The sequence below is a fragment of the Amphiprion ocellaris genome, chromosome 8 (genome assembly GCF_022539595.1).
Source record: "Amphiprion ocellaris isolate individual 3 ecotype Okinawa chromosome 8, ASM2253959v1, whole genome shotgun sequence".
In the NCBI taxonomy this organism is placed as follows: Eukaryota; Metazoa; Chordata; class Actinopteri; family Pomacentridae; genus Amphiprion; species Amphiprion ocellaris.
In genome coordinates, this window is record NC_072773.1 from 20,425,553 (window position 1) to 20,451,792 (window position 26,240).

The 26,240-nt window shown below is 39.4% G+C and overlaps 1 protein-coding gene across 2 annotated transcripts in view; it reads right to left on the minus strand.

The window, feature by feature from the left end:
• Window positions 1-1,174: 1,174 nt before the first annotated feature.
• The window catches only part of LOC111582247 (solute carrier family 26 member 9), a 33,589-nt gene continuing 8,523 nt past the window's right edge, over window positions 1,175-26,240 (minus strand). Inside the window, exon 20 of one of the 2 annotated variants that reach the window (XM_055012914.1) lies at window positions 1,175-2,532. In XM_055012914.1, the coding sequence (XP_054868889.1) occupies window positions 2,476-2,532 (57 nt within the window). In that variant the 3' untranslated portion in view covers window positions 1,175-2,475. Of the gene's footprint in view, window positions 2,533-10,173; window positions 10,679-26,240 lie in introns of those variants that run through there. The other variant, XM_055012915.1, reaches the window with a different exon arrangement.

Sequence of the window (26,240 nt, forward strand, 5' to 3'; positions counted from 1 at the left end):
CTGTCCTTCTTTGAAAAACTGTCAGGTTGCATGTCCAGTCACATATTCTCAAATGGATTGAGATCTGGTCTCTGACTTCACCACTCCAAAACAGTTTCTGTGTAGTTTTGACTGCATACTTTGGATCATTGTCTTGGTGGAGAACAAACCTTTCCCCAAGTCACAGTTCTGTTGCAGACTTCATCAGGTTGTTTCTCTATGCCTTAGTGCATTCATTTTACCCTCTACCTTCACAAGTCTTCCAGGGTCTGCTGCTGAGCAACCCTCACATCATGATGCTGCCACCACCATGTTTCACATTAGGGATGGTGGTTGTGTGATAATGTGTAATGTTTGTTGTTTGCCAAGCATAGCACCTAGTCTGATGTCCACAAAGCTCAATTTTGGTCCTATGATACCAGAGAACCATTTTCTTGTTGACTTAAGGGTCTCTCACATGCCTTCTGGCAAACTCTAGTTGAGATTTAGTATGACCTTTTTTCAACAGTGGCTTTCTCTTTGCCACCCTTCCATACAGCTTTGACTGGTGAAGAACCCAACAAACAGTTATTGTATGCACAGCCTCACCCATGTCAGGAACTGAAGCTTGTAACTCCTTCAGAGTTTCACATGTGTCTCGCTGGCCTGCCTCACTAGTCTCTTTCTTGCACAGTCACATGGGTTTTGAGGATGACCTGTTCTTGACAGATTTAGACAGGAACCATATTTCATTACATTTCCTAATGATGGATTTAACTGCATTCCAAGGACTATTCAGCGACATGGAAATTTTCTTGTATTCATCCCCTGACTCATGATTTTCAACAGCCTTTTCATGCAGTTGCTTGGAGCACTCTGTTGTTTATGGTGTAGTTATATCCAGGAGTACTGATTCACCAGTGACTGAACCTTCCAGATATAGGTGTCGTTATACTACAATAAACTGAGACACATTCACTGCACTCAGATAATCTCTGTTTTAGTAATTAGGGGACATCTAGCACCAATCGATCACACATATGTTGACTGAGGTGAGTCACCTTATAGGGGATGAACAGTTATGCAATCTCTTCTTTTACATAAGTTCTTGACAGAAAAGACAAATTAAATTGACCATGATTCATTGTTGAAAAGTGATTAAAAAAGGATAACTTCCAAGCGCAGTAAATACTTTTTTTTTTAATAAGCACTACAGGTTTTATTTTGTGTTGTTTTGGAAGTTGAGGGATGTCCACATCCATAATAACAACTTTAAACATAATGTTGGTAATGTATTCAAATTGTGTAAATTTATGTAAAGTTTAAACATAGCAATGACCAGTTTGTAAAGTAGCTCAAAACACAGACAGACATGAATGCCACACCTGCAATGTAGCACTCTCATCCCCACCCTTACTACACTTCTCCAACCAACAAAGACCATCATTTCCCAGGAAAACGCTGTGAATGAAAACCTTGTGTCACACATTCAGAACAATTCACGCCTATCCCCATGGGAACCAAACATTACACCTGTTAGTCATGCAACAAACACATTATTTTCACCTGATCAGTTCTCACAGCTTTGATCTATAAATAATGTAAGGCTTTTCTAAACTGTGGTGCCACTCTGGGGTTACACAACAATCAGCAAGTGACTAATGATTCAGCGTCATCTCATGGATTATGGCCTTGATGAGGGTGAGAATATTAAACTTGTAGAAGCAGAGGAGGCATCTGAAATAGGACTGAAGGAAATTCCAATGAAGCAACAGATGACAAACAAGTGCTAAAAGCTCATTAGTCACAAATATGTATAACATGAGATACTAATAACCTTTGCGATGACTGCACGTTGTATTGAAGTGTCCCAGTAAGCCATGGAAGTGTCACAGGCTGCACAATACCAGTTTTTGCAGTTTTATTGTCTACACTTGTGTTTTTCCCAATGTGGCATGCCTAAATGTCCGCAGTGAAAAAGGCCAGTTAATTTATTGGACATTACATTGGATGCAAGCCAACCTGTTCTCTTTCCCAGGGCATCAAATACTGCCACTTTTAAGAAAACTGTCTGACAGGGCTTTCAGCTAGTAGACTGTGAATCGTGTGCTGTGTTGGTCCATTATGCTTTGAATTTATTTCATTCAGTATTAGGTAGTGTCCGCTAGGTTTTTAGAGCCCTTTCACCAAAAGTGAATAACAAAGCAAAACAATAAGCTGAGAGAGACTGAAATGCACATAAGCAAATGATGATAATTCTCTTAATCACTGCAGTCAGCCCCTTGAATATTACTTTTAACCATTGTTAATATTGAAATATCCAATATAGCAATTTTAAAATGGTAGTTTAAAAGAACGTCAGTCCTGGTACATTGTGTTGTTCTTGTTATGTCTTAGAAGCCTTGCCCACAATGCCTTTGCTGTGTGGAGGGATGTAAACCCGGCTTTAATTAAGGGAAGCTCCATATGAGGAGTTTGTTCCTCGCTGATGACAGCAGCTTCCCACACACAGCAGCCTCAGCCGGCCTGGTGAGTGATGCACAAACGCAGGGATGAAGCTGCATGAAGCACTACCTGTCAAAAGCAAAAAGAAACATAACAAGTTGCAGCTCTCACCTCAAGAAATGGAAAACAAATATCATGTGCTACAAACATGATCAGTTCATTTGAGCATGTCAAGATTAACACGTCTACATATAGAAATACACATACAGCCATATCAAGATTGCTTAATTATCAAATATAGATGATTAAATGTTTTAGAGTTATGTGTAAAACCACTATCATTTCAACTGGTTGAGACTGGTTAATCATGTTTTTTAGAAGGATTGTTTTTTTTAATTTCAAAAATGTTTTAAAGTGGTATGATGCTTTTTAATATAGTAAACAGGATGAATCATTTTAATCGAAAAACAGCAAAAAAAAATTACAGGCTTCTCAGCTGTTGCAGTGCAGATGATTAAATCAAAACGGCTGAGAAAACAAATAAAGAGCCGCGATAATATCTTGTCGAGAACAAATTGTTTACACCTTTCTGATAGTTATCATGCATAACAGTCCACATCAATAATATCCAATTTCTTCTATGACTGATGAAGCATCCTCTCCTCTTAACTGGCTCACCACAGAAAATTTGGTGTTACCACTAATGTGCTCCTGCTGGTTTGTAAGGTTATAACAGCTCCGGACCTTTGCTGAAGCATCTTTCTCTGTTTGCTTCTCTTTTTTTGGCTATTTGAAATCATTTATATTGTATCCAACCACATACTAAACTCCATCCTTGAACAGCAATTGCCCAACTGTAGCTTAGTGACTATAACAAGACACAGTGGAACTGCCAGGATCTGAATTTCTCCAGATGTCAAAATGTGTGTGGAGTGATCTAGTAACAGAAATATTATGGTTAATATAAATACTATGTCCGTTGGGCTTTCGCTTGTACAAAATCAAAATGAAATGTGTACGGAATGAACTAAACAGTGCAAACGTTACATCCTAATGCAGGAGGCCTATGTTCTCTAAGTAAGTGTTTTGTGAGGTTACCGATTATGATCCTCACTCAAAACTAGTACACAGAGCAAAGATAATGAAGTCTAACTCTTTTTTAATTTGGTTTGGAAGTTATCATTTAAATAGGGACAGCTAAATTTATAATTAATGTAACCTTTATATTGTTTCCAGAGCTGTGAAAAAGTATTCCTGAAAACCTATATATAATAAATTATTCTCAGAAATTATGAGTTGGTGAGGAAATTTTTTGGACATGTAGTTACAATGTTTTATCATTACTGTGTGCACTCAAGTGCCTATTTAATACCCTTTGGTTGTGTAAATGTTTTAAAATGAAGGAGGAAAACACCAAAAAGAGTTGTTTTTTTTTTTTGGGGGGGGGGGGGGTCTAACAGACTTATGGATTTTCAGCTTTTGTATTAGCTTACACTAGCCAGCAGCAACAGACAAAATTTATGGACACTATTAAAAAATAAGAAGTTGATTTGTACTAATTTGTGCATAAAATAGAAGATCAATTCAAAACATACAATAACTGTGAAATAACAAAAACATGGGATGTAGGGCTTTGCAAAGGATCAGTTGTGTCCCTGAACACTGATTTATTCTAACCATTCAGTCTTCTATAATTGAAGTAACTGTCAGTGTTAAAATGTGCAACTTTTCCTCAGAAACAGCACTGATCCTCAATTTAATTGACCATTTAACATACAGAATTGTCTTTTTTGTGAAGGCCAAGCATATTGTGATCCTGTGTGGAGTAGGAGTTACTGTAATTTTGTCATTTTCACACCTATATAATAACCCATAACAACACTTCATCACTTTTTTTCTTGCTGCTTTATGTGGAGGCTTTAAATACCTTCAGGTGAGATTGTACTGTGTTCATGACAACAGCTTGGTGCCATTTACTGTCTCCTGTTTTTGTCGGGTTGGTTATGAAATAAAAAAAATTTTGCTACTGAAATGTTGTTTTGTATAGCTTCACAATCACACCTCCCCCGTATTTCACAGAAACAGTATGTGTTGATTCAATTAGGAAACTGGTAGCTAGAGCTGCATCCATCGTTTAGCCTGTGGCTATTTCTCTGAACACAAAAGAGTGTTGAAGTCTATAACTGGCATTAATGCAAAACCTGCCAACGTGATCAAAGGGTTGAAATTTAAACATTGTACATGTAGTTTCGATCACAGCAGGGTGATTGTGCTATTATAATAGTATAGAAGCGAGTTTCACAACTGACTCACCATGCATGTTTTTACCTTTGAAAAAAACTGAGTAATATAATGTGGCATGAAGGAAAATGACAAGAGACTTGTCACATATTTAATAGGCTTTGAAAAAGAAATTTACAAAACTGGGGAAATGTGCTTAATTTTTGACTTGACGAGAATTAATTGATAAGATCACAAAAAACTCTTACATTTGTTGGAGAAATATTCAGTTCCACCCATCAGCTGGTTACAAGGGTTTGAATAAAGACTTGAATCATGGTGAAAATGCTGGTCTGGCAAGAAAAAACTACCTATTAGAAACTTTCAGTCCTAGATTAAAGAAACAAGATAAACCATGTAAGTCAGGGAGATTTCGAGGTGTTAGTCGGTGGATTTAGTTTCCTCTTGGACAGAGCTGGGCTTGCTGTTTCCCACTGTTTCCAGTCCTTCTGGTGAATTAAGCTAACTGAAGGCAGATTCTTGGCAAGAGAACAAAAAAGCATTTTCCAAAATGTCAAACTATTTCTTCATATTTTAATTCTATTCCAGCACCTGTCAGCTTGAAAAGTCTGTTTACTATCTTTTTGAACAAGAACAAATCACTGATATATTCCTTGTGTAATTTGTTTTCTGCTACTTGCAGAATGTGACCAAATAACCTTTACAAAGAGACAGTCGGTGCAGTGTGCACCCTGTCACACCTTGCTCGCTTTTTCTTCGGCTGCTTTTGTCTCTGGATTAACTTTTGACTTTAGAGGCTGAGGAATCCAAATTGGCTCTCAGTGACCCCTTTCAGTCCCCTTAGACAGACTATTGACTTTCTGCACCAAGGTACCCAAACCCTGTGCTCTAAGGTTAGCAGGAAAAAGGGGGGGGGGAAATCAATCCAATGGTGAATGTGTGCATTTGAAAACAAGGATTCAGGAAATACACCTTGAATAACCTTCGTTTTATTATGTGGGATGGGAATTCAGGTATTGAGTTGCAGCTGAATTGAAGAGTGAAGCTGCACATGAATGTTAGAAGTTATTTCCATGTTAATCAGACAGCCGAGTTCAAGTGCTGAGATAGAACACGATTTTATCCTCGCCCCAGCCACCATCACACCTTTCGAAAGATAAAAATCCAGCAGTAGGAAATTTGACCCAGGCGCTCCATGTCTGTTCTGTTGTGTGACCAGGTTAACTAATGGACTAGCTAATCAAAGGGTGTTGCTCGTGTCTGTCTCACCTTTGTCAATAGATGAGTGTTGACCTCTCGACTACACCTGCCCTCAATCCCTCCCACAACACAGACACAGGAGCCCCATACACTCTCATTCAAAACAAAGCAGAACTAATCGGCACCTCCAGCCTGCTGGAATGTCCCCAGTTTCTATAGAAGCGGAGGCTTAGTGAGACACCAGGCAGGTATTCTGAACTAAAAAACAAGCCCAGACTCATTCACCGATGAAGCTGCAGTGCACCTTTATGAAAAAAAAAAAGTGGGAGTGTTTGGGAAGCTTTTGTATTTGTGGTCTCCTAGAAAGAAAACAGATTTGGAAGGGGGGAAATGCTGCAAAATGTGACTATGCAGCCATACAAAATGAAACAATGCCTCTTATTACAGCTTACTGGCAAATGAAGTGATGGGTTTTCCATGAGAAAACAACTGACCTCGAGTCTGTGTCGTTGTGTGCCGTTACTGCAGTAATGGCAATGACTGGCTATTCACGCTCCAGTGATATTCGGATAAGGCACAGTGTTGCAGCAAAAGAGGAGCGTTTTTAATGATTCCCGCTGCGATGCCATCCCTCCACTGTTATTACTGCATGTTCCATGTCAATGAGAGAAGTGCATAAACACAGGGTACTGACAGACCCCCCGTCTCACACATGAATGGGAGAATTATCCGGCTCCCTCTTGCCCCAACACATTCATTTTGGGCTGCAAGTTTTTGCATGTTGGACACAGAACTCCATTTAGGAATTATTTTTAAAGCATTTGAGATGTTTATGTCATGCAGTTAGTCTGAAGTGGACACTGGATGGCACTTAGGAGTCCTTGTATTACGTCCTTAATTCATCTTTAGGCTATTATGTGTTTCCTTTCAGGGTTTAGCTCAATTTATTCCATTTCTGTGGTGAAAGAAGTATTGGCATCCTTTTATAACAGTGACAGTGTCTCATATTTTAAAGGTTGGTAGTATGTTTTCGGTGTAAAATCATGAAATAGCTCAAATAATTACAGTTTTGTACAGCTGCAATACAATATGTGTCTCTGAAATGTAATAAATGTAAGTCCAGTAACATGGATTTCATCACTCAGGGAAAGCTTTGGTCAGCTGCCTATTAAAATGATCCATTCATTTGCTTTATTTGCTCTGAAACGCCACAACCCAGGAACTATCAGAATTCCACAAGACGATCCAACTATAAATGAAAAACTCAGCCAGGAATTTCCTGAGCTGCCTCTTAAAGGCATCAGAGAGTTCATAGAATATGCCTCCAACTGTTTTCTCTCAACCTCTCATCAATGCTGTTTTATCAATTTTAATTAAGATTGAAGTAGGGGGAAAAAATGAAAGCAATTTTTTAAAAATTGAAGAAATGTCGGACATTTGGTTAATTGCATCCCTGGGCTGCTGCACATAGTTGAAATTATAGAGTTTTATTACGATTCATTCTTTATTTATTTACTTAGTTGTTTTACAGTGACAGTGATTCTCAATAAGACCTAATCACATTGCACCATATTTGTCTAGAGCTCACACAAATCACATTCACGCAGAGGCTTTGTTATTTTCTGCCCATTCAGACAGCCCATTTGTATTCTGGATGTGACATCTCGAATCTGCATCCAAATGGGGAATGAAATATTTATGCTGCAAAATGATGGCACTCTTCATTGTCAATTTGCTTGAACATAAAAGTGCATTAGAAGGTAGGTGCATTCCTGCCCAGGCAAATCAGAACAGAATCAGCCAATGAGGCGTCGGAGGAAAAGAGTGAAAGAGGGGAGTATCAAGGTAGAGAGGCAACCCCTGGGCAGCTTCGGGCAATAGAGCCTGCAGACACAGCCGACACCCAGGAATCTCACACAAAAACATTCAAATAGATATAAATGTCAAAAGCCTCAGAAGCAAATATCATCATTTAAAAATGAAAAGCTCTTTTGTTTCATTATTGAAACATTATCCACATTTGTTCTGGGGTGTAGCTTGTTTGCTGCATGAGAGTGTCAAGAATAGCACATAGGACCAAATGGATTCAGAATACAAGCTGTTGCATATACATGAACAAACAAATAGCATCTGTAACAGCTGTGATATGCTTATGCAACATTTACGTGTGTCATTAGTGAACACATTACTGAATTCATGTTTGCTGCACATACAGAGTGATGCAAATGGCTGTAGTGATGCTATACTCCTACATTTACAATAGTTTTGGGGTTACATATTTATTTTCGAAAATCGGTTATATTTCTTTAAATAAATGAATTTAACTAATTGGCATAGGTGCAAACACTAAAGAGACTAAAAGTGTCATTACCTTAATCCTGAACCAAAATGACTTTGAAGTTGACATACAGATCTGTTTATTGTGATTTTTGTTGGCGTCGTTTTAATGGATAATTTCTTGCATCATTCAAATACTGTGAAGTGCTGTTGAGTTAATTTGCTAAACACAAGTTGAAATATCTTTGCTAGAATAAATCCTTGTTACTATAGTAATCCTATTCTACTGCAGTCTTTCAGTCCTCTGTGAAGGTTCACAGTGAAGACATCTTTCACGCTAGTCTATGCATGTGGCACTGCAGAGGCTTTGTACTATGAATACTGTGCTGAAGCTCACATTCCTCACAGTGACGTGTTCCAACGGAGCCATCGCTCTGCGTGCTGCCTTCAGGGAGTTCACTGCTGAAATACAGCACCTCCTCATTCAACAAATCTTTCTCTCTAAGGGTCAGCACTCACACCCCAACATCTCTGAATGACTATTTGTTAAGCAGTAACCTTGCTCGTTCAGTGGATGTGTGGGTTTTTGGAAACCTCCAGACTGAATGCACTGTTTACCAACCTGTCAACTTTGAGGTTTTCCTCCCTGTGGGACAAAAATATAACTTTCAGGTCAAGAGAACAGCATTTTTTTTTTTAAGTTGTGTTATCTGAAAGAGTAGAACCCTTTGGGACATCCTGGCATTGAGACAGTAAACAAACAGACGGATAATGAAGAGATCATTTTCCACAAGCATTTATTCTAATGTTTTGTCTTCTTTCTGTTCATCCCTTTGTTTTAGCTTATGCTACCTATAAAAAGTATTCAGAGGTTTTGCTCTTTTATTGCTTTCAAGACTGAATCATAGTAATTTAATTAGGCTTTTTTGACAATAATTTACAAAAAACTATTTCATATAGAAGTGAAAACAGATGTCTACAAAGTAATGCCAGTTGTCTAAAATGTAAAAGGGAAAATAAGCGATTTCATAAGTATTCATCCACTTCAAATCAGGATTTATGCATCTTTGGCCACCATTACAGCATTAGGGCCCATGTGGATAGGGCTCAGTCAGCCTTCCACATTTGGACATTCACACCATTCTCTTTTGCAAAACTGCTAAAGCTCTGTCAGACTGCATGGGGATTGTGAATGAACAGCGCTTTTCAAGTTCAGCCACAAGTTCTCAGTTGGATTGAGGTCTGGGCTCTGACTCATTTTTGGTCTCATCAGACCAAAGAACCTTCTTAGTTGACTTCAGAGTCTCCCACATGCCTTCTGGTGAACTGTAGTCAAGATTTAATCTGAGCTTTTTTCCACAGAGGCTTTTTCTTTGTCACTCTCCCATAAAGCCTCAGCTAAGGAACAGGCTACAGTTGTTTGCACAGTCTCTCCCATCTCAGCGTCTGAAGCTCGCAACTCCTTCAGATTAGTCATAGGTGTCTTGGTGGCCTCCCTCACTAGTCTCTTTGTTGCAAAGTCACTCAGTTTTTGAGGAAAACCTGCTCTTGTCAGATTTACTCACTGGTCACATTACCTCCATTTCTTAATGATGAATTTAATTGTACTCCAAGTAATATTGAATAACTTCTAAATATTCTTGTATCCATTCCCTGACTTTTGGTTTTCAATAGCCTTTCTACAGAGTTACTTGGAGTGTTTTTATGTCTTTATGGTGTAGTTATAGCCAGGAGTGCTGATTCACCAGCGAGTGGACCTTCCAGATTCAGGTGTTGTTATACTATAACCACTTTAGACACATTTACTGCTCTCAGAGGATCTCAGTTTCACTAACTGTATGACTTGTAGCAACAGTTGGCTGCACTTCTGTTGATTTAAGTGAGTCTCTGCGAAGGTTGTGAATCACTTCTTTTACACTTTATGTTTTTAAGTAGTTGACATTACTTTGCAGAAATCAGTTTTTTACTTTGACATGACAGATTCTTTCTTTGTAAATTATTGTCAAAAACTTTATATTGACCATAATTCAGTGTTGAAAAGCAATAAAAGGAGAAAACATTCAAGGGGGTGAGTACTTTTTATAGGTTCTGTATTTTCTGCTTTCCATTCTATGTCTCTTACTTGCATGCTTTTTATGTTTTATATAAAGCACTATATAAAGCACTTTGAATTGCCTTGTTGGAATGATGGATTTTAAGTATATACTTGTAAAAGTGAAATTACATAAGAGCACATCTGATCTAAACCACAGTCACAACCCAGGAGCAATCAAATCTACAGTTTGTTAAATTGGAAAGCACACCATACGGACTGCTTGAAGTCATTCAGTGTTTGATTTACATTTTTGCATTGTTGTTTGAGCAATACCAATAAAAAAAAAAAACTGCTGTGAACACAATGCTTTCTTGTGGATGCAAGCTGCTGTTGAACACCAGGGCTTCTGATCTCATCTGAGGCAGATCCCAAAAAACAGCTCCCACTTTTGTCAGAGGCTTCAAGGAGACATCAGTTGTTGTATTTGATGCACACTGATACATGCTCCCAGTACGGGAAAGTCTACGTGTGGAAAGAGAAGAAATAGGTTCGAATGTGTATTTATTTGAATAAACATTTTAAAATAAGCAACACTATCAGTCCAGACAGTCCTCTACCTAATGCAATGCAACCAACAGAGCAAAAAAATAAATAATTCTCCTGCAAAAGCTGCTGTGTGGTTAGTAACCCAGACACAGAGCTGCCTTCAAGCAGTGGCTTTTTAGAAGCTCGTTTTTCAGCTGTCACCTTCCGGTGGTCCAAAAGATTGCCCAGAACAAGTCACACTGTCCAGCGTTATCTGGCCCACACTGAACACAGAGGTAAAGCACAGCTTGTCTCCAGAGAACAACGGCTCATAACTCAAAAATATTGGTGTCCTTGTCAATAAAATCACACATAAAGAAGATTGGGCTTAAATGAATGTGCTCTCGAGAGGAATATCTTGTCAGGTGAGGTGAGGTGCTCCTCTCTACCTCAGGAATGTGTCGGCACAGTTCTTACTCACCCTTCCCCCCCTTCCAAACCCTGCCATTGTGAGAGGAAGGAATGCTTTTCAAAAAGTCACTCCTTTCACAGTGAGGGATGTCTGGTGTCACCCCATTCTTCATCTAAGGTTGAACGTAGGATGTACTTGCAGGTAGAAATTTCTTGCTAAGAAACGTATGTATGGACGTGTTCGGAGTGGAACATGCTGGCTATAATACACATGACTGCACTGTTAAGTTAGTTTGATAATCTATTATTAAGTGGTTTGCAATGATCCTAGGGGTGAACAAAGAGAGAGAGAAATAGATATACATATTAAACTAAATGCAAAAGCGATTTCTTTCTCTAATTGTATCTGCAAATTGTATTTCAAACACTTTTATGAGAACTAGTTTCAAGGGCTTTTGAAATGCTTCAGAGATATCTGGCCCTAATAAAGAATGCGGTTTACTCTAGAGGTTTAGACAAAAATGAGGAAATTACAGCAGAGACTCATCAAATAATGAACACAAAGCCCTTATTAGGCGAAAATCACAGGAAACTCCTTTATTTCATTTGGACGTTTTTGCCTCCCCTGGAGTTTTCCTTCAAAGCTTTTGAAGTAGATTAAATATTATGTCTGTTATGTTAATAAGACATCTAAAATTTGATGGTTTTACTAATATTCTTATTTTGTTGATCGCAATAGATCTGGTAATATTTGCTTTTATATTTGTTCCCCTTTCTATGTTCATCTGTTCTTATTTTTAATCTGTGGTAATAAAACCGCGCCACATGGCAGGGTGTGGCAGGTTTTTATGACTGAAAAATGGGTGGTCTTACTCAGGTGCAGGCGTGTTATTGGTTGGTGCAGTCCTCTAAAACACCAATACCTGAATCAGGTGGAGAAAAAAGTCAGAGAGAAGCCTGATAGTACCTTGTCAGTTGCACCTTCAGTCCCTGGTGAAGACTGCTTTGAGCATTTTTGTTGACTGATGTTTTGCATTCACAGAGACACTGAGGAACTACAGGAGCAAATAAGGTGAGTAATGCATTTTAAGCAAGGTAAGGTATTCATATATGCATGGAAAATTTAATAGATTTGTCTGAAGCGGCAACTATACCATAAGTAATAGTTTGTACAAAAGCACTTGTAGTGAATTTATTAAAATTATTAGCTCACCTAGAGAAATCATATGCTTGTAAACAGTATTAAAATTCAGCAGAATCAACAGAGATTTTCAGGAACAGGAGGGTAGCAGTTGTGTGGAAAAAAAAACTGTGCAAGCCTAAGTGCATGAAAGTATGTCTATCTGCAAGCTTCAGGTGTGGGGAGTAAGCTAAATGTTGTGTTTCCCCGAGAGCAGGGCTCTGAGGCGTACAGATAGCGAGGCGGGCCGCGGTGTCTGGTGGCGGTGGTGGGCTCGAGGAGGGCTGTGGTGGGGTTGCATCACTGATGACTAAACAGTCATTCAGCTCAGGCCTGTGATAACGTGCCAGAACGCAGGATTTCAACAGCAGCCTGAAACCCTGGAGCCACAGAGCAGGGCAGGCCTGGTCTCGCTCAGGCTCAGGCTCAAACTTAGACTGAAGAAAAGGGAGAGGCCAACATCCAGTTCCTACTGCACTCATTGCCACCCCCTCAACCTTGGAGGCTTCCTCATAAATCATAGAGTCCCAATTGCCTGCACCAGGTTAGCCTCTATCCTGAAGCTTAACATTGAAAGTGGAGCTTAAGGCTTTCCTTAATGTAACTTAGCACCAAATGTTCCTGCAGAAACATCGTGATTGTGGTATATTACTTTTGGGAAACTGTGAAGAATCAGAGACAGAAAGGGAATCAGAGAAATTGAAGAAGGCTGTGTTCTGTTCTGACGTTGTGCATTTGTGTCTTTAATTTCAGACACTGCAAGAATATTCCATGTGTTCTATCCTTCATTCCACCGGAGTCTGTATCTGCATTTAACCAGATTTCAGTGGTGTGAAGTGTAAGAGACATGGAAATGCAACATCGCAAGCTATCGGCGATCAAGTCAAAAGTCGAGGAAGTAACTGAGTTTGTTCCTGCAGTTCTATACTTTTTTCTATATTCTACTATATACTATATGCATTTTTTCTGTAGCATATGTCGTGTGTGTATTTTCATCGATAAGAACTGCACTGAAAACTGAGTGATGTGAATAAATTTTCTGACCTTGTGCCCAGTGTTTCTTTTTTTCTAAAAGTGCAGCATCTCAAATCATTACGGAGCCATTATACCACCCACATCCGAGTTTCTGTGGTTCTCAGCCCCAGAGCATGATTTTTTTTCATTAGCCAACATGGAGAATTTAAGACTCAGCCCACACAAACAACCTTTACTGTTTGGCAAATGAAGCTTATTAACAATTTAAAACATGCCCTCACAGTAGCCCACACAATAATGCCATTAAACATGCTTCTCCCTGCTAGAGAGATGCATCTCCACTACTCCCAGCACACTTCTCTAAAGGAGTGCACATCAAAGGCAAACATAATAGTCTTTGCTGTTTTACTTTTCCATACCTCGACATTGTTACTGTTTCAGCATTTTGTACAGATTCCATATGTAGGCAAGGCTTTTCAGTCTTTTGTAAAGGTCAAACTCTTTGACTGCAGGGTTTTTCACGCAGAACTGGTCTGGATAGAGCTTTTAAGTTCAGTTGAATTTTAAATAAAACAGAGCATTGCATCTGGAGGTTTGTCAGCATGCCTCTTGACCGCAGGGCTCTGTTTGGTTCCTGACAATCAATCCCCTTCAGAGAATGTTCAAAATGTGAAATAATAATAATACAACAGAGCAAAGCAACATATTTTTGGCCCATGGTTATGCATGTGGGTACACTCATATGAATATAAATGCACCCCCTTGTTCTCAATGGCTTCAAATAGATCCCCCCCCCCATGGCCTCTAAAAGTGTTTTAGTTACTTAACACTGCCAGGCTTTTGTGAGTCACTCAGGCAGCAAAAACATACAGTAAGGAGTAGAGACCTCGTCCAAGCACAGACAAAAGGTCCCTGCATATGGTGTGCACCGTAGTTGTGTCTATGAAATTCTAGTCTGTTGGTATTTACACCATATTTAATATATATCTAATTTTATTCACAGCAAATTAGTGAAAATTTAATGTGATAGTTTGCCTCTTCTAACATCTGTTGAATTAAATTACTGCTAAAATTTGGTGCTGTGATAATTAATCAGTTTACTGAACAGTCAGTGGTCGAAAATTTTGATAAGTGTTGTTTTGTTCTTTGTTGGAGTGAAGTGTAATAGAAAACAATTCTTGTTAAACTGATTAAACAATTACAGTAGTAATCATAAAATGCTGATTAATAAGAAAGAAAAATAATAGTTTAGCTCAACTAAATTTTCACAAACACTTGTAGGAAGAGCATCGACTCATTCATAATAGCATGGATATCTTTTCCATGGTGATTAGCTGCTACAAAACAAAGCTGCATTGTTTACACTTTAACAAATTCTAGATCATTTTTAAAATTTGAAAACAACAAACTGCTGAGACTGTTAGCAGCTTGCACTGAGTCTAAACAGCTGACATGAAGGTCTGGAAACTCTTCTTCATCTTTCTGCTACTGAGTTCAACACTTGGAGAGGATACAGGTGAGAGGAAACGTTTCTACAGCAGGTGCAGGTACATCAGCACAATGGGGGAAAACTGAGTTTAAAAAAAAAACTCGCTGTGACTCTAAATTTTGCTGATTGCTCTGCTGTGAAATGTGGATGATTCAGTTTCTATTCTCAGCAGCTGAGGAGTCTAATAAGACAGTTTCACGCCACACAAGTAGCACTTGCTAATTGAAAGCACAGCCATGCTGCAAAAATGTTTTGTTGTGTCAGCAGCATGCTTCATTAGGGGGAATCTACTTTGTACTGTACGGTCATGCCTTCATGTGACGGCTGAGTACAAGCTAAAGTCCTGTTACATGTTGACAAAACTGGTGTACTTGCTGGAGTTTGTGCACCACTTTCATCAGTCTATGCTTCGGCTGTTTAGTAGCAGACGACATCGGCGTCCATCAGCTGGAGCGTTTAGTGGAGATGCTGACGTCCACTGAGTGTGAAGACCTCCTGTTTGCTCTGTCTCACGCTGAAGAGAACATCTTCCAGCATCTTGAGCGTCTCTCGCCAGAAAGAAATCAACTAGATCTCGCGCCTCGAGTCAAGAGAGACACCTCTCCGACTGCAGGTTAGTGCTCCTTATCAAGTGAAATACAATCTCAGCTGAGACCACTTCAGACAGCATAAATCCCATGTTGGATGTATACAGTGAAACACAAGTTCACATAGATACATAAGAGAAGAAGAGATCTGTCCATTGCACAAAAATGCACTTAATTTTCTGGTGAAGCTATAATAAGGCCTCAATAGTCAGTATGAAAGCAATTCAATGGGTTTCTTACAGGGTTTTTAATACAAAATGTACTCATGCTACTATCACTCACCTCAGCAAGAAAACACATCCCAAAAATCAAACACTTTGCTAAAAAAATAGTGTCATTTTGGCAGATTTTCAACCTCTCAGAGTGCCGTTTCCTCATATTAGGTGTGTGTATTTTGTCTGTCCTTACCGTAATTGAAATTACTGTCTTAGGGAACAATTAAAGTAATCAATAACTTTTTTTAATGTACATAAGGACATCCGAGTATTGCTAGAAGATGAACTTAGGAATACTCAACCTTTGAGAGTTACAGACAAGACACCACAAAGACAAGAAGCCTCAATGGCAGAAAAAGCCAGAAGACTTTGAGCTGTAATAAGGTAGAAATGAAGAAAAAGTCCACCCTGAGACCTGTCCGTTTCTGACACATCCAGCTCAGCTTGGAGAGTTTCTGGCAGCGAGCTGACTGTCAGAGATCTGTCCTTCTGAGGACCATATGTTTTGTGTTTACTAGATAGTGAGACTCAGTGCCGAACAGCCCTGACAGACTGGCTGCTGAGGTATGGCGGGGAGACCTACTACGACAGGCTTTCTCGCGCCTTGCAGCACATCGGCAGAACCGACATCACCATTGGTGAGAATTAAGTGGAGACAGAAGGAACACATGCCTCCTGTAGCAATGAATGGTTTCCACATAAATTGAATCATTTTGTGTGGTGCTATTAATGTGGATGCTTTCAAATAAAAAAAAAACTCACTTTTTATGTGCACTACAGTGTTGTTGATAGCAGCGAATCCCTGTGAGCAGACATCACAGCATTGTCCCTTGACAAAAGGAAATTGGAACAAAGCCTAAATTGGTTACATGGCAGTGCATTTTCAGAATGGGTTTATTTTGGTCAAGAAGGCCTCCTCAAGACTTTAACAACAGTGTATAATTGCTTCATTACTTTGAGATTTGTTTTAATTGGAACTTCAAAAGTGGCATATTTTGCACACTGCCAGTCTCTGGCATGTGTTGCAGTCCAGTGTGCACACAACTCCACAGCCGAGTGGCGTTGGATAGAAGGAGGTGTAAATGATCTGACAGAGGACTCAGTGGAGCTGACACCAGCCACAGAACAAACCATCTGCTCCTTTCATCAGCAGCGACCGAGGGAAAAAACAAAAGACAAGGAAAGGATGGGAAAAGATGAGTTGTAAGACAAGAGTCTGGAAGAGGAGTGGGGAGGGGGACAGTGGTGTCTTTGGTGGAAAAAAAAAACTGTGGTTGCACTGTGTAGCAATTATCGCACACTTGATTGCAGTTCTGAAGAGATTTACTCATACGGAGAAACTTGAGAGGTTCATCTTGTTGTATTCTAGACTGAAGGACAGCAGTTGCTATACTGCTAGAATTAATTAGGGGCAGGGAAAGAAAACAACTATTAAATTCACGTTTACATCCTTTTATAGAACGGAATACATGCACATGTGGCAATTTACTTTAAGGGAAGTAATGTTAGATTGAGCCTGTGCTTTTGTTTTTTACAGAAGTGGGAAAGAACATCAATCAGGACAAAGCCTTGAATCTGAAGCGCTACGTTGAAGATTACCACAAATATGTCAGCTCTTTACACCTTCCATTGGTAAAATCAGACACACAGGACCAGCAGCATGCACACCAGCGGGTCAGAACAAGAAAAGGTATGATTGTTTATCCCTAAAGCTCCAAATGGTCACTTCAGTTTGGCTCATAGCAAAATAGGAACAGTGATGGAGAACTGAGTCATCGCATGTGTGTCCATAGAAGCCCAAATAACTTTTGGCTATTGATGTCAAGAGGCTATTTTTGGGTTATACCTCTGGAGACTGTCTGAATGACAAATGATATCATGTTTCACTGAACCCTGAATCTATTAAGTGTTTAGATGAGATGCTGGATTAGATTTGGTGGCCGTGGGCGTGCTTCCAACTCATTATTTCTCAACATCAACACTCTCACTATACAAGGGATTATTTCCCAGGACAGTTAGAAATTCAAAAATGTAATTATCACCTGTCCATTTTTTTCCCCGTCTCCCGGGTGCCGCATTCAAGTTAAAACTTGACAAAAATGCTCCCGTAGTCCTTTGAGATGGTAAGTGTGTCTGTCCTGTGTGTGTGTGTGTGTGTGTGTGTGTGTGTGTGTGTGTGTGTGTGTGTGTGTGTGTGTGTGTGTGTGTGTGTATACTAGTGAGGGATCTGACATGGCGTGACCTGGAACTCATTGTGGAGCGACCTGCTGTACCTCCGTACCAGAAGGGACCTTTGAACGTCGTTCTTCCGGTCTTGTATGGCTTTCTGCTGGGTTTTGGAGGTGTTTTGCTTGCCGGCATATCTTTCCACCTCATCATTGTCCACATTTCTTGTAGAAGGCAGCAGATCACTCCACGATCACTAGCAGTTCCAGCTGTAAAGTCATGGTCGGAGCTGTGAGGCTGGGAGATGCAGCTTTTGAGATGTCAGATTAAGCATTTAGATTATCTAGGAAGGCATAAAAATTAAACTGACATAAAAAATAAATTTAAAAAAAGCCTAAACAGATCTGTCGTTTCGCCCTTTTTCTTTTGGTGGCTTTTAAAGAAGCTTTTAAAGACCCTAAATCCTCCGGTCTCTTTATCCACAGTGATCACCGGAACCAACACAAGAATTCAATATCGATTTAACCACACCACTGCTAATTATTACAAATATGACAAGATTAATGTCGTTTCAGATAAAATAATTATCCACGCTGTGTATTGCGGACTGGTAAGCATTATTGTCTTGCCAGTAGGAAGATGACTAGTAGTGTGACAGATGCGTTGGAACCCAGCCCTCACACCAAAGGTTGTTCCGGTGTTACTGTGATAGTGATGCCACTTTCCATTTCCCCTCCAAGTGACGGCAATGTGCCCGTCTGGCATCGAGGAACAACTAATTATCCAGCCTGGCGCCTGCTTCCCCGGAGCCTGCCGATACCTCCACAGGCAATCCAAAAGACTAATAACAATGACAATGCTAGCAGACAATGGAGCACTCTCGCTTGTGATGGCAGCTTCTGGTGGGTGACAGAAGCCAAACAGAAAACACAGAGCTATATTTTTTGAAGGTGTAAAGTCGGGAAGATTGTTAGCAAGCTGAAATAACCTGATGTATGAGATGCTAAAGCAAAAGTAGGTCCAAAAAGTGGCATCGCAAAACGAAACAGAATAAAAATGTCCATATTGGAAAAATTCAAATTAACTTTGTTGACATGTGCAAGCTTTAATTAAGAAAAGCATTTGCTCACAACGGGATTATTTTCACATACTCTGCTGAGACAAACAGTTTCATAACGGCAAGACAGAAAACACGCTCATGGCACTGAAGTACTTTCGAGCTTCTTGTTCTCGGTTTCTTACACCATCCCTACTTTCTTCGTCATAATTGAACTAATTACTTCATTATACAAATCTGGCCTAATGTGCTTCAGGAGGCAGACAGCTTGGATTAACAGTGGCACTAAGCAGCAATTACAGACTATTAGTTCATAAATCAACATTTAAACAAATTATAGTGCCAAGCAGAACTGTTTGAGCAAAGCTCTGAAAGACCAAAAGAGCATGGATTTGAGTTTTGACTTATTACTGCAGTAAAGAGCCTAAATAAACTTACAGCACTGTGAGTTTTTTGGTGTTACTGTAAAATGAAAATCTTACTGCCATACAGTGCTTGATTTGGATTTTGAAGAGGGAAATCTTTGAATTTCTGATATGTAAAATCAATAATATACAGTAATGCCATTTCGTAACAGTTTGTCTTTTACGCCGTGTGTCTTTAGACAACTCTGAGTTTCACCTTCATCACCAAGCTTCCCAGGTGGCACAGCAGAACTCTTCACGACAAAACTTCCTCTGTCCTTCAGTTTTCCCCTGCTGGCTGTTAGGATCCTGCAGGTGCTGACTATGACAGGTTCACCTGCTGTGGGCTCACCCGTATTTCTGTAACCAGTGGAGAGGAAAGCCAGAGTTCTGTATGCCTGAATGACTCTCAGAAACAACATGCCACATGGGGCCTGCATCATGGTTGTGACACTCCTTAGCATAGCCAAGGTCCCACCAGGAAACTTCTCTTATGGGTAAGAAAACTAAAGACGCAACTCAGGCTTGTGGAGGCACACTGTATAGCTATAGTAATACGGACCCCGGTGTACAATTTCATATCCCATAAAGCAGAGCCTGATCATGTGATTGTCTTCAGCCTCATCCTTTAAAATGCCTTTCATTCACAAAGATCTGAAGAATAGAGACACCGTCATTTCAAGCCATTCTCATGCAAAGGGATGAAGCAATCATGGACGGCATGGATGAATAGAGAAAGAACCTGACACGAAATTGACATTTACAGCCAATGCGAAGCCGACGTGTGAGGGTACGGTTTCCAGACATATCCATTCTCATGTAAAATAGAGCATTTTCATTTTTTTTATTCCTGTCGTTTCTCTGGGTCATTTAATAGTTTGTGGAGCAGCAGCTTATCAAACTGGATTCTCTGAGGAGGACGCATCTGTCTTCTGTCATTGTCTCAGCATAAGGAGTCAAGTGTTTGTCTGGATGGAAATGTAGATGGACTGGAAGCAATGCGTGCCAAGGGGGCGCTCAGACGGAGGGGCCGTGTCCTTGATGTGCTGAGGCTGAGCGTTCTGCACCGCGGCCTCTGGGGTGTGCTTAGTGTCACTAAAGGCTTTAACTTCCCCTCCTTCCATTTGCATCTTCATTCATCTGCGGGGCCACTGAGGTGCTGCAGTCCCCACTCAACCATCACTCTCCCTTTGCTCAATATATATGGATCACAGGAAACAAGATCACAACACCAGCTCTTTTAAAGTCATACTTTTTTTAATCGCCTCGGCCCCAGCTTTTCACAACTTTGTCTTTCATGGTTTCCTTGGGGGAATCTGAGACTTCTTCAAAGTTTTTAGTGCTGATCAGTCATGAGCAGCTCTGTGGGTTTACACATAAATCCACATTGCCATCCTGTGGTCATGAGAAGTCATTACAGCAGGCGATACACAGGATTATTCGAATTACAGTTGAGAATTTTTGCACAGAACAACCCTACTTATGAGCAGTTTGAAATATTTGTAATACGCGCGTGTGTGTTTTAATAGGAGAGGATCATCTGAAAAGTAATGATATTGAGATATTGTTTTATAGTGACACTGCATATTGTGTTTATTGCTTTACCCCTAGCAGCTGTGGAGAGGCAGTTAGACTTTGAAGATCTGCAGTTGGGTTCAGTTAAAATGCGAGAGCGATGTGAGTAGACAGTCATAATGTGGTGCAGTTAGACAGATGTTTTTAGTGAGCCAGACACACTGAATCACTGAGCAGCATTGTTGTCACCATAATGGGAAAATGCTTTGTACACCTAAACACAGTAAATGGTCAAAGCTGTGATGTGTTGGGTAACAAAAGAAACTTCACTTGCAAATCTACTTTACATGTTTGTGCTTTTTTTTTTTTTTCAAACTGCAGCTAACAAATGAAGAGAGAAGTAAAGGAGAGAATAAAATCATGTCTGGATATTTCTACTGTATATAATGGAGCACTATGTGCTGAAAATTAAAGCAGTTAAATACTGCAATATATATTTAAATAAATGTGATGCAGGTAATTAATGACAGATCAATATCATATTTCCGAAAATCTTCTCTCTTTAATATCACTACACACTACATGAGCAATAGGCTTTGTGTCAACCTGTATGCATCAAATGGATGAAACTAGTTTAATTTGATTAATCATCACTGTTTTTAAATCTCCCTGATGAAAACAGAGAGCTAAACAAATGCAGTAAAGAGCTTCGAGTAATGGCTGCTTGCTTGTCAGTTTGTTGAAATTAAAGCAGGACATTTCAAACTCTGCATCAGACAGGTGTGTTTCCTCAGTGCCAGCGACAGACAGATTTACCCATGAGACATTAGGACAGAGACAGAGAAACCCCAAAGCGGTCTGCGGGATTCATCTAAAATTCAAACCCAGTCTTTTCCACTTTATTTCCTTTATTTTTTAGCTTCTGAGCATTGTGTTTATGCAGAACTGCATGAGGCGCTTTCATGTTGAACTCACTGAAATAGTAACATGCAAATGTTTGTGTTAATGATTCTAATACATTATGAATCTGAAGCAGGGGGCTATTTCATCGATGTGTGTGTAGTAATTGGTCTCAAACTGCCCATTATGACAGACATCTGTAGACACTCAGATATGGATGTACTGTGTCTTTAAAGCCAAGTGTCAACTGAGACGCACAGTTTGCCGATCAGTTCTTTGAGTCTGACTTTCATACAGTGTGCTACTGAGTAACAATGCATCTGAACTGGCTTTTTTAGACTCCTCGAGTAATTATTTATTCTTATTTATTTATTATTTATTTGATAGGGATGTTAACTGAAAACATCTATCCAGTGCAAGTGTAATAGTGTTTATAGTGAGCGCTAATTTGGAACACCTATCCTGGGAAGGGCTTTCATGAGTCCAAGAGGGTTAGACAATTGAACAAAGGGAAAATAAACTTAATATGCACTAGAATAATCACTCATCAAACAACTCTGATTCTTAAAAAAACAACAATATGTTTACATGGGAGATAACAGCATCGCAGGGTTGCTGTAGATATGACTATATATTCACATTCTGTCATTTTCAATACAGTGATCTTGGCCTGTGAGCTTATCATGCATCTCTCAAAATTAATAAAGTAATTGTGCACAAGCTATTAAATTATGATTGTGTAATAACACTCTCAACACCCCTGATGACATGCTGCAAAGCATCATGCGGCTTCTTCCCATGCTGTAGTGTTCTAATGAGTTCCCCTAGCATTGCACCACACTGCGTTGTTTTGCATTGTCTTGTCTAATTTCCCCACTGATACTGAACGGCTCAGTGAGGAGCTAGTATCTATAGTCATCACTCTGTGTTTTTTATCTAATGAGAAGACAGGAGCGCAAACAGTACCTGCCGCTCTGTTTAATGAGTTGATGGGATGATAAAACACCTCACTCGCATGGCTGTCCAACACAATAGCTGCAAATCTATCTTCGTCTTGATGGCATGTTTAGAAGGAAGGTCAAATTTGTTTATCTCTCTGAAGCTTTATCTTCTTGTTTCAGGTTTGCTTTACGATACTGCCGATGAAATTTAAATCAGTTCCTTCGCCAGCAAAAATACAGACATCTCTGAGCTTTTGTGCAGCCTTTGCTTCAAATTCTGCTGTTTGTAGTTTGTATCATGTCCTAAAGGTCACTGTCTTCTGAAAATAATTAAAAGTGTGATTACTTTCAATGCAATAATGGTAGCGTGTAATGAAATAATTCATTCATCTACAAGTTGCTAAAGAGAAAAACAAAAATGGCAAGCAGGTTGAGCAGTATTTTCATCAGACATGGGGTTGTGGCTTAATTCCACTATAAATAATTAACCATCCTTCACTCAGAGATGCAGACTCAATAATTTTATGCCTTAATTAATCACAAGAGAATGTTCCATTGTTGGTGCATTTAATAGCTGCCTAACTACTGGAATGAGACAATGCGTAGCATTAATTAATACCAGCTATCAGTGGTCAGATTTGCTCTATGCAACCCAGTAAATAAACCCTGTCCAAAGACAATTTGCTGACATTACACAATCAAGATTTATGGTTGCCTAGCTGGACCCGATTTGTTAATGAAGCAGAATGGATCCCCAAACATAGGTCTGTAAAATGCATGCAAAGCACCAACTGCTGCTGCTCGATCAATGTCAAACGCTCATTATTTAAATTCCTGAAGTAATTTTTGCCATTGCTCTGTCATCCTCATTCCCTCAGATGAGTCTTATAAGCCCTCAGCCCATTTGAGTAACAGTCTTTTAATAAAACTTGGCTTTGCGCTTCAATTTTATATCTTGCTTCAGAAAGGTCAGAGCTAAACATTTTCTCAGGGAATGCTCTTCATAAACGCAGGCGAGTGCTAAATGACAAGGTCCCATGACTCAATGAGAAGATACCCTCTGACACCATGCAATTAGTCTCAATAGTATGAAACCACTGGGCGTGTAAACAAATTTAATACATAAATCTCTTGGTCTCAAATTTCTAAAAGGACCTTGTTAATTAAACCATCATGGTCAATGAATGTGCAAGGGGTGTAAAATTAATTTTTATGTGAACTTGCAATTACAGTATTGAGAAGCTAGTCCATTATAACAGTATCTCATTTGAAAAAGGATTTAGCTAGAGGTATTTCATAATTCAATGTAATCATCATTTGACCTCCAAAAAGGTTAGGCATTTTTTCTACCTATAGCTTCACTGATAAGAGGTAATTGTATGGCACAATATCAAGAGGGTTAAATTAAAAAGAAAAACAGGCCAAAGCCTATGGTAAATTTAGATAAATTGAAAACTAATATAGTCTGGTGCAATACAGGGCTCAAAATATCCAAAGCATAAATGTAATTAAGGCAGGGAGAGGTGAAAACACCGAGCAGTAACAAAAGGTTTCCCAGAATTGATGGGTGTCTATGTGACAGATGTGAGCCAGTGGCTGCAGGGTGTTACTGCTGTTAAATCCCTCAAGCAGTGAAAAATGTCCCTGAGCAAGGCACTGCAGCCAAACAACTTCATAAGTACTTAGCTCTGACTATTTTTTCACTGTAATGTCTAAATGACAGTATGTCTTCTCTTTCCTACCATTTTATACCATTACATACAGTATTTACTAAACACTAATGCTCTTCTTTTCATGTATGCAATGCTGGATTACCACAGGCAATAAGAGAGTTAACAATGTTGGAATTAGTAAGGATTGTAACATAGGTATTTTTAACAAGTACTGCTGCAATTCAGGCTGGTGAAATCCCCTTTACATGAGTAAATCTGATTAGAGCAGGCCATCCTCAAGAACAGAGTGACCATGCAAAAAAGAGACTAGTGAAGGAGGCCATCAAGACACCTATGACTAATCTGAAGGAGTAACGAGATTTAATGGCTGAGATGGGAGACTGTATACAACATTCAAAGCTTTAAGGTAGAGTGGGGAGATAATGCTAATGTTGAAAGCCCATAATAATCTCTACTAGAGTTCATCAAAGGGCCTGCGAGTGACCCTGAAGTCGATTGAAAGAAGACTGAACATGGCAATCAGATTAGACACTATGTTTGGTGGACACCAGACACTGCATATTATCAAAAACATGCCTTCCCCGCCATGAAGCATGGCGGTGGCAGCATCATGATTAAGGGATGTTTCTCAGCAGCAGGTCCTGGAAAGCTTGTAAAGGTAAAAGTAACGACAACCTGATGCACTCTACAAGAGAACTGCAATTTGGGAAAACATTGACTTTCCTGCAAAACAATGAACAAAACAGTCAAAGCTATGCAGAAACTGTTTAAGACAATAAGGTAAATATTTTGGAAGGACCGAGTCAGAGCCAATTCAACTGATCATTTGTGGCTGGACTTGAAAAGGGTTGTTCGCTCACAATCCTTGCACAACCTGACAGTTTTACAAAGAAGAATGGGGTAAAATTGCAATATGCAGTATGCTCCTTATAATGCTGTATCCCCTAGACATCTGTTTGTTCCAAAATATAAACAAAAATGTTCCTCCTACTTTTTATGTGCTATGTAGTTTTCCCATCGTCACTTCGTTATGATCTGTACCTTTCCGATGTTGACAGAGTGCACACTACAGGGGAGCCACAGGGAACTTGGCCCCTCTTAATGGAACATGACTTGTGAAATTTTGGGTCTTTGAAGCACTGCTAGTATATTATTTTTGTTATGCATTTCTATTTATCTGCGTCCTCATCAGCATGCATGACATTTAAAATTAGGCTAGTATACTGTTCTTGTAATCACCATCAAAGCATCGTGGTGCAAAATCACAAACTTCACTCATATTAACTCAAAGGATAGGAAAAATGCTAAGTCTTGATGCCAAACAGTAACAAAGCTAACTCTCCATGTCACTAACAGATGCAGAGAAGCTGCGTCTGTTTTCTTATTATTATATTGTTACTAACAGGAATAATTAGAGTTAAAAGCTAAGTCAAATGATTTAAATAGAATGCATCTGTTGTTTTTGGAAATAACAAAGTCATAAAAGTTATTAATCCTGAAAGCCACAGTGTAGTGCACACTGAGTGTTGATAAATAGCTCGTGATTGTTTTGAAATTACTCACTGCGTATTCACCAAATGCTGCAAAATCATATCTCACCTTCCCCTAAATTTTAACCTTTTTATCACAGCAGTGGCCATTTGTATCTTTATGTGCATAATGACATGTAAAGTACTGGTACATAGTTAATATATAAAAAGACTGCAAATGTGGAGGAATTGATGGTACATTAGGGCTCTAATCTAAAGAGTTTTCTTTTTTTGTAGTTGTAAGAAATTCCTAATTCTTCTGTGCGCTGCATTTAGGGTGCATAGTTTACATCAATAGCACACTTAACAATGTGTGTTGTGGTTTAGTGTGCACACTGAAGTTGCAACTGGAACACAGCTCGTGTTTATTAGTACACCAGGGCAAATAGAAAATATAGAGGCAGTCAGGCTGTCTTTTCTTTTACATTCAAACTTCTGAAGACATGAAATGTAGGGCAGAGTGACATAATGGCTCACAACCATGTGCCGAACGGTGGTCAGACTAATTCTCTCAATC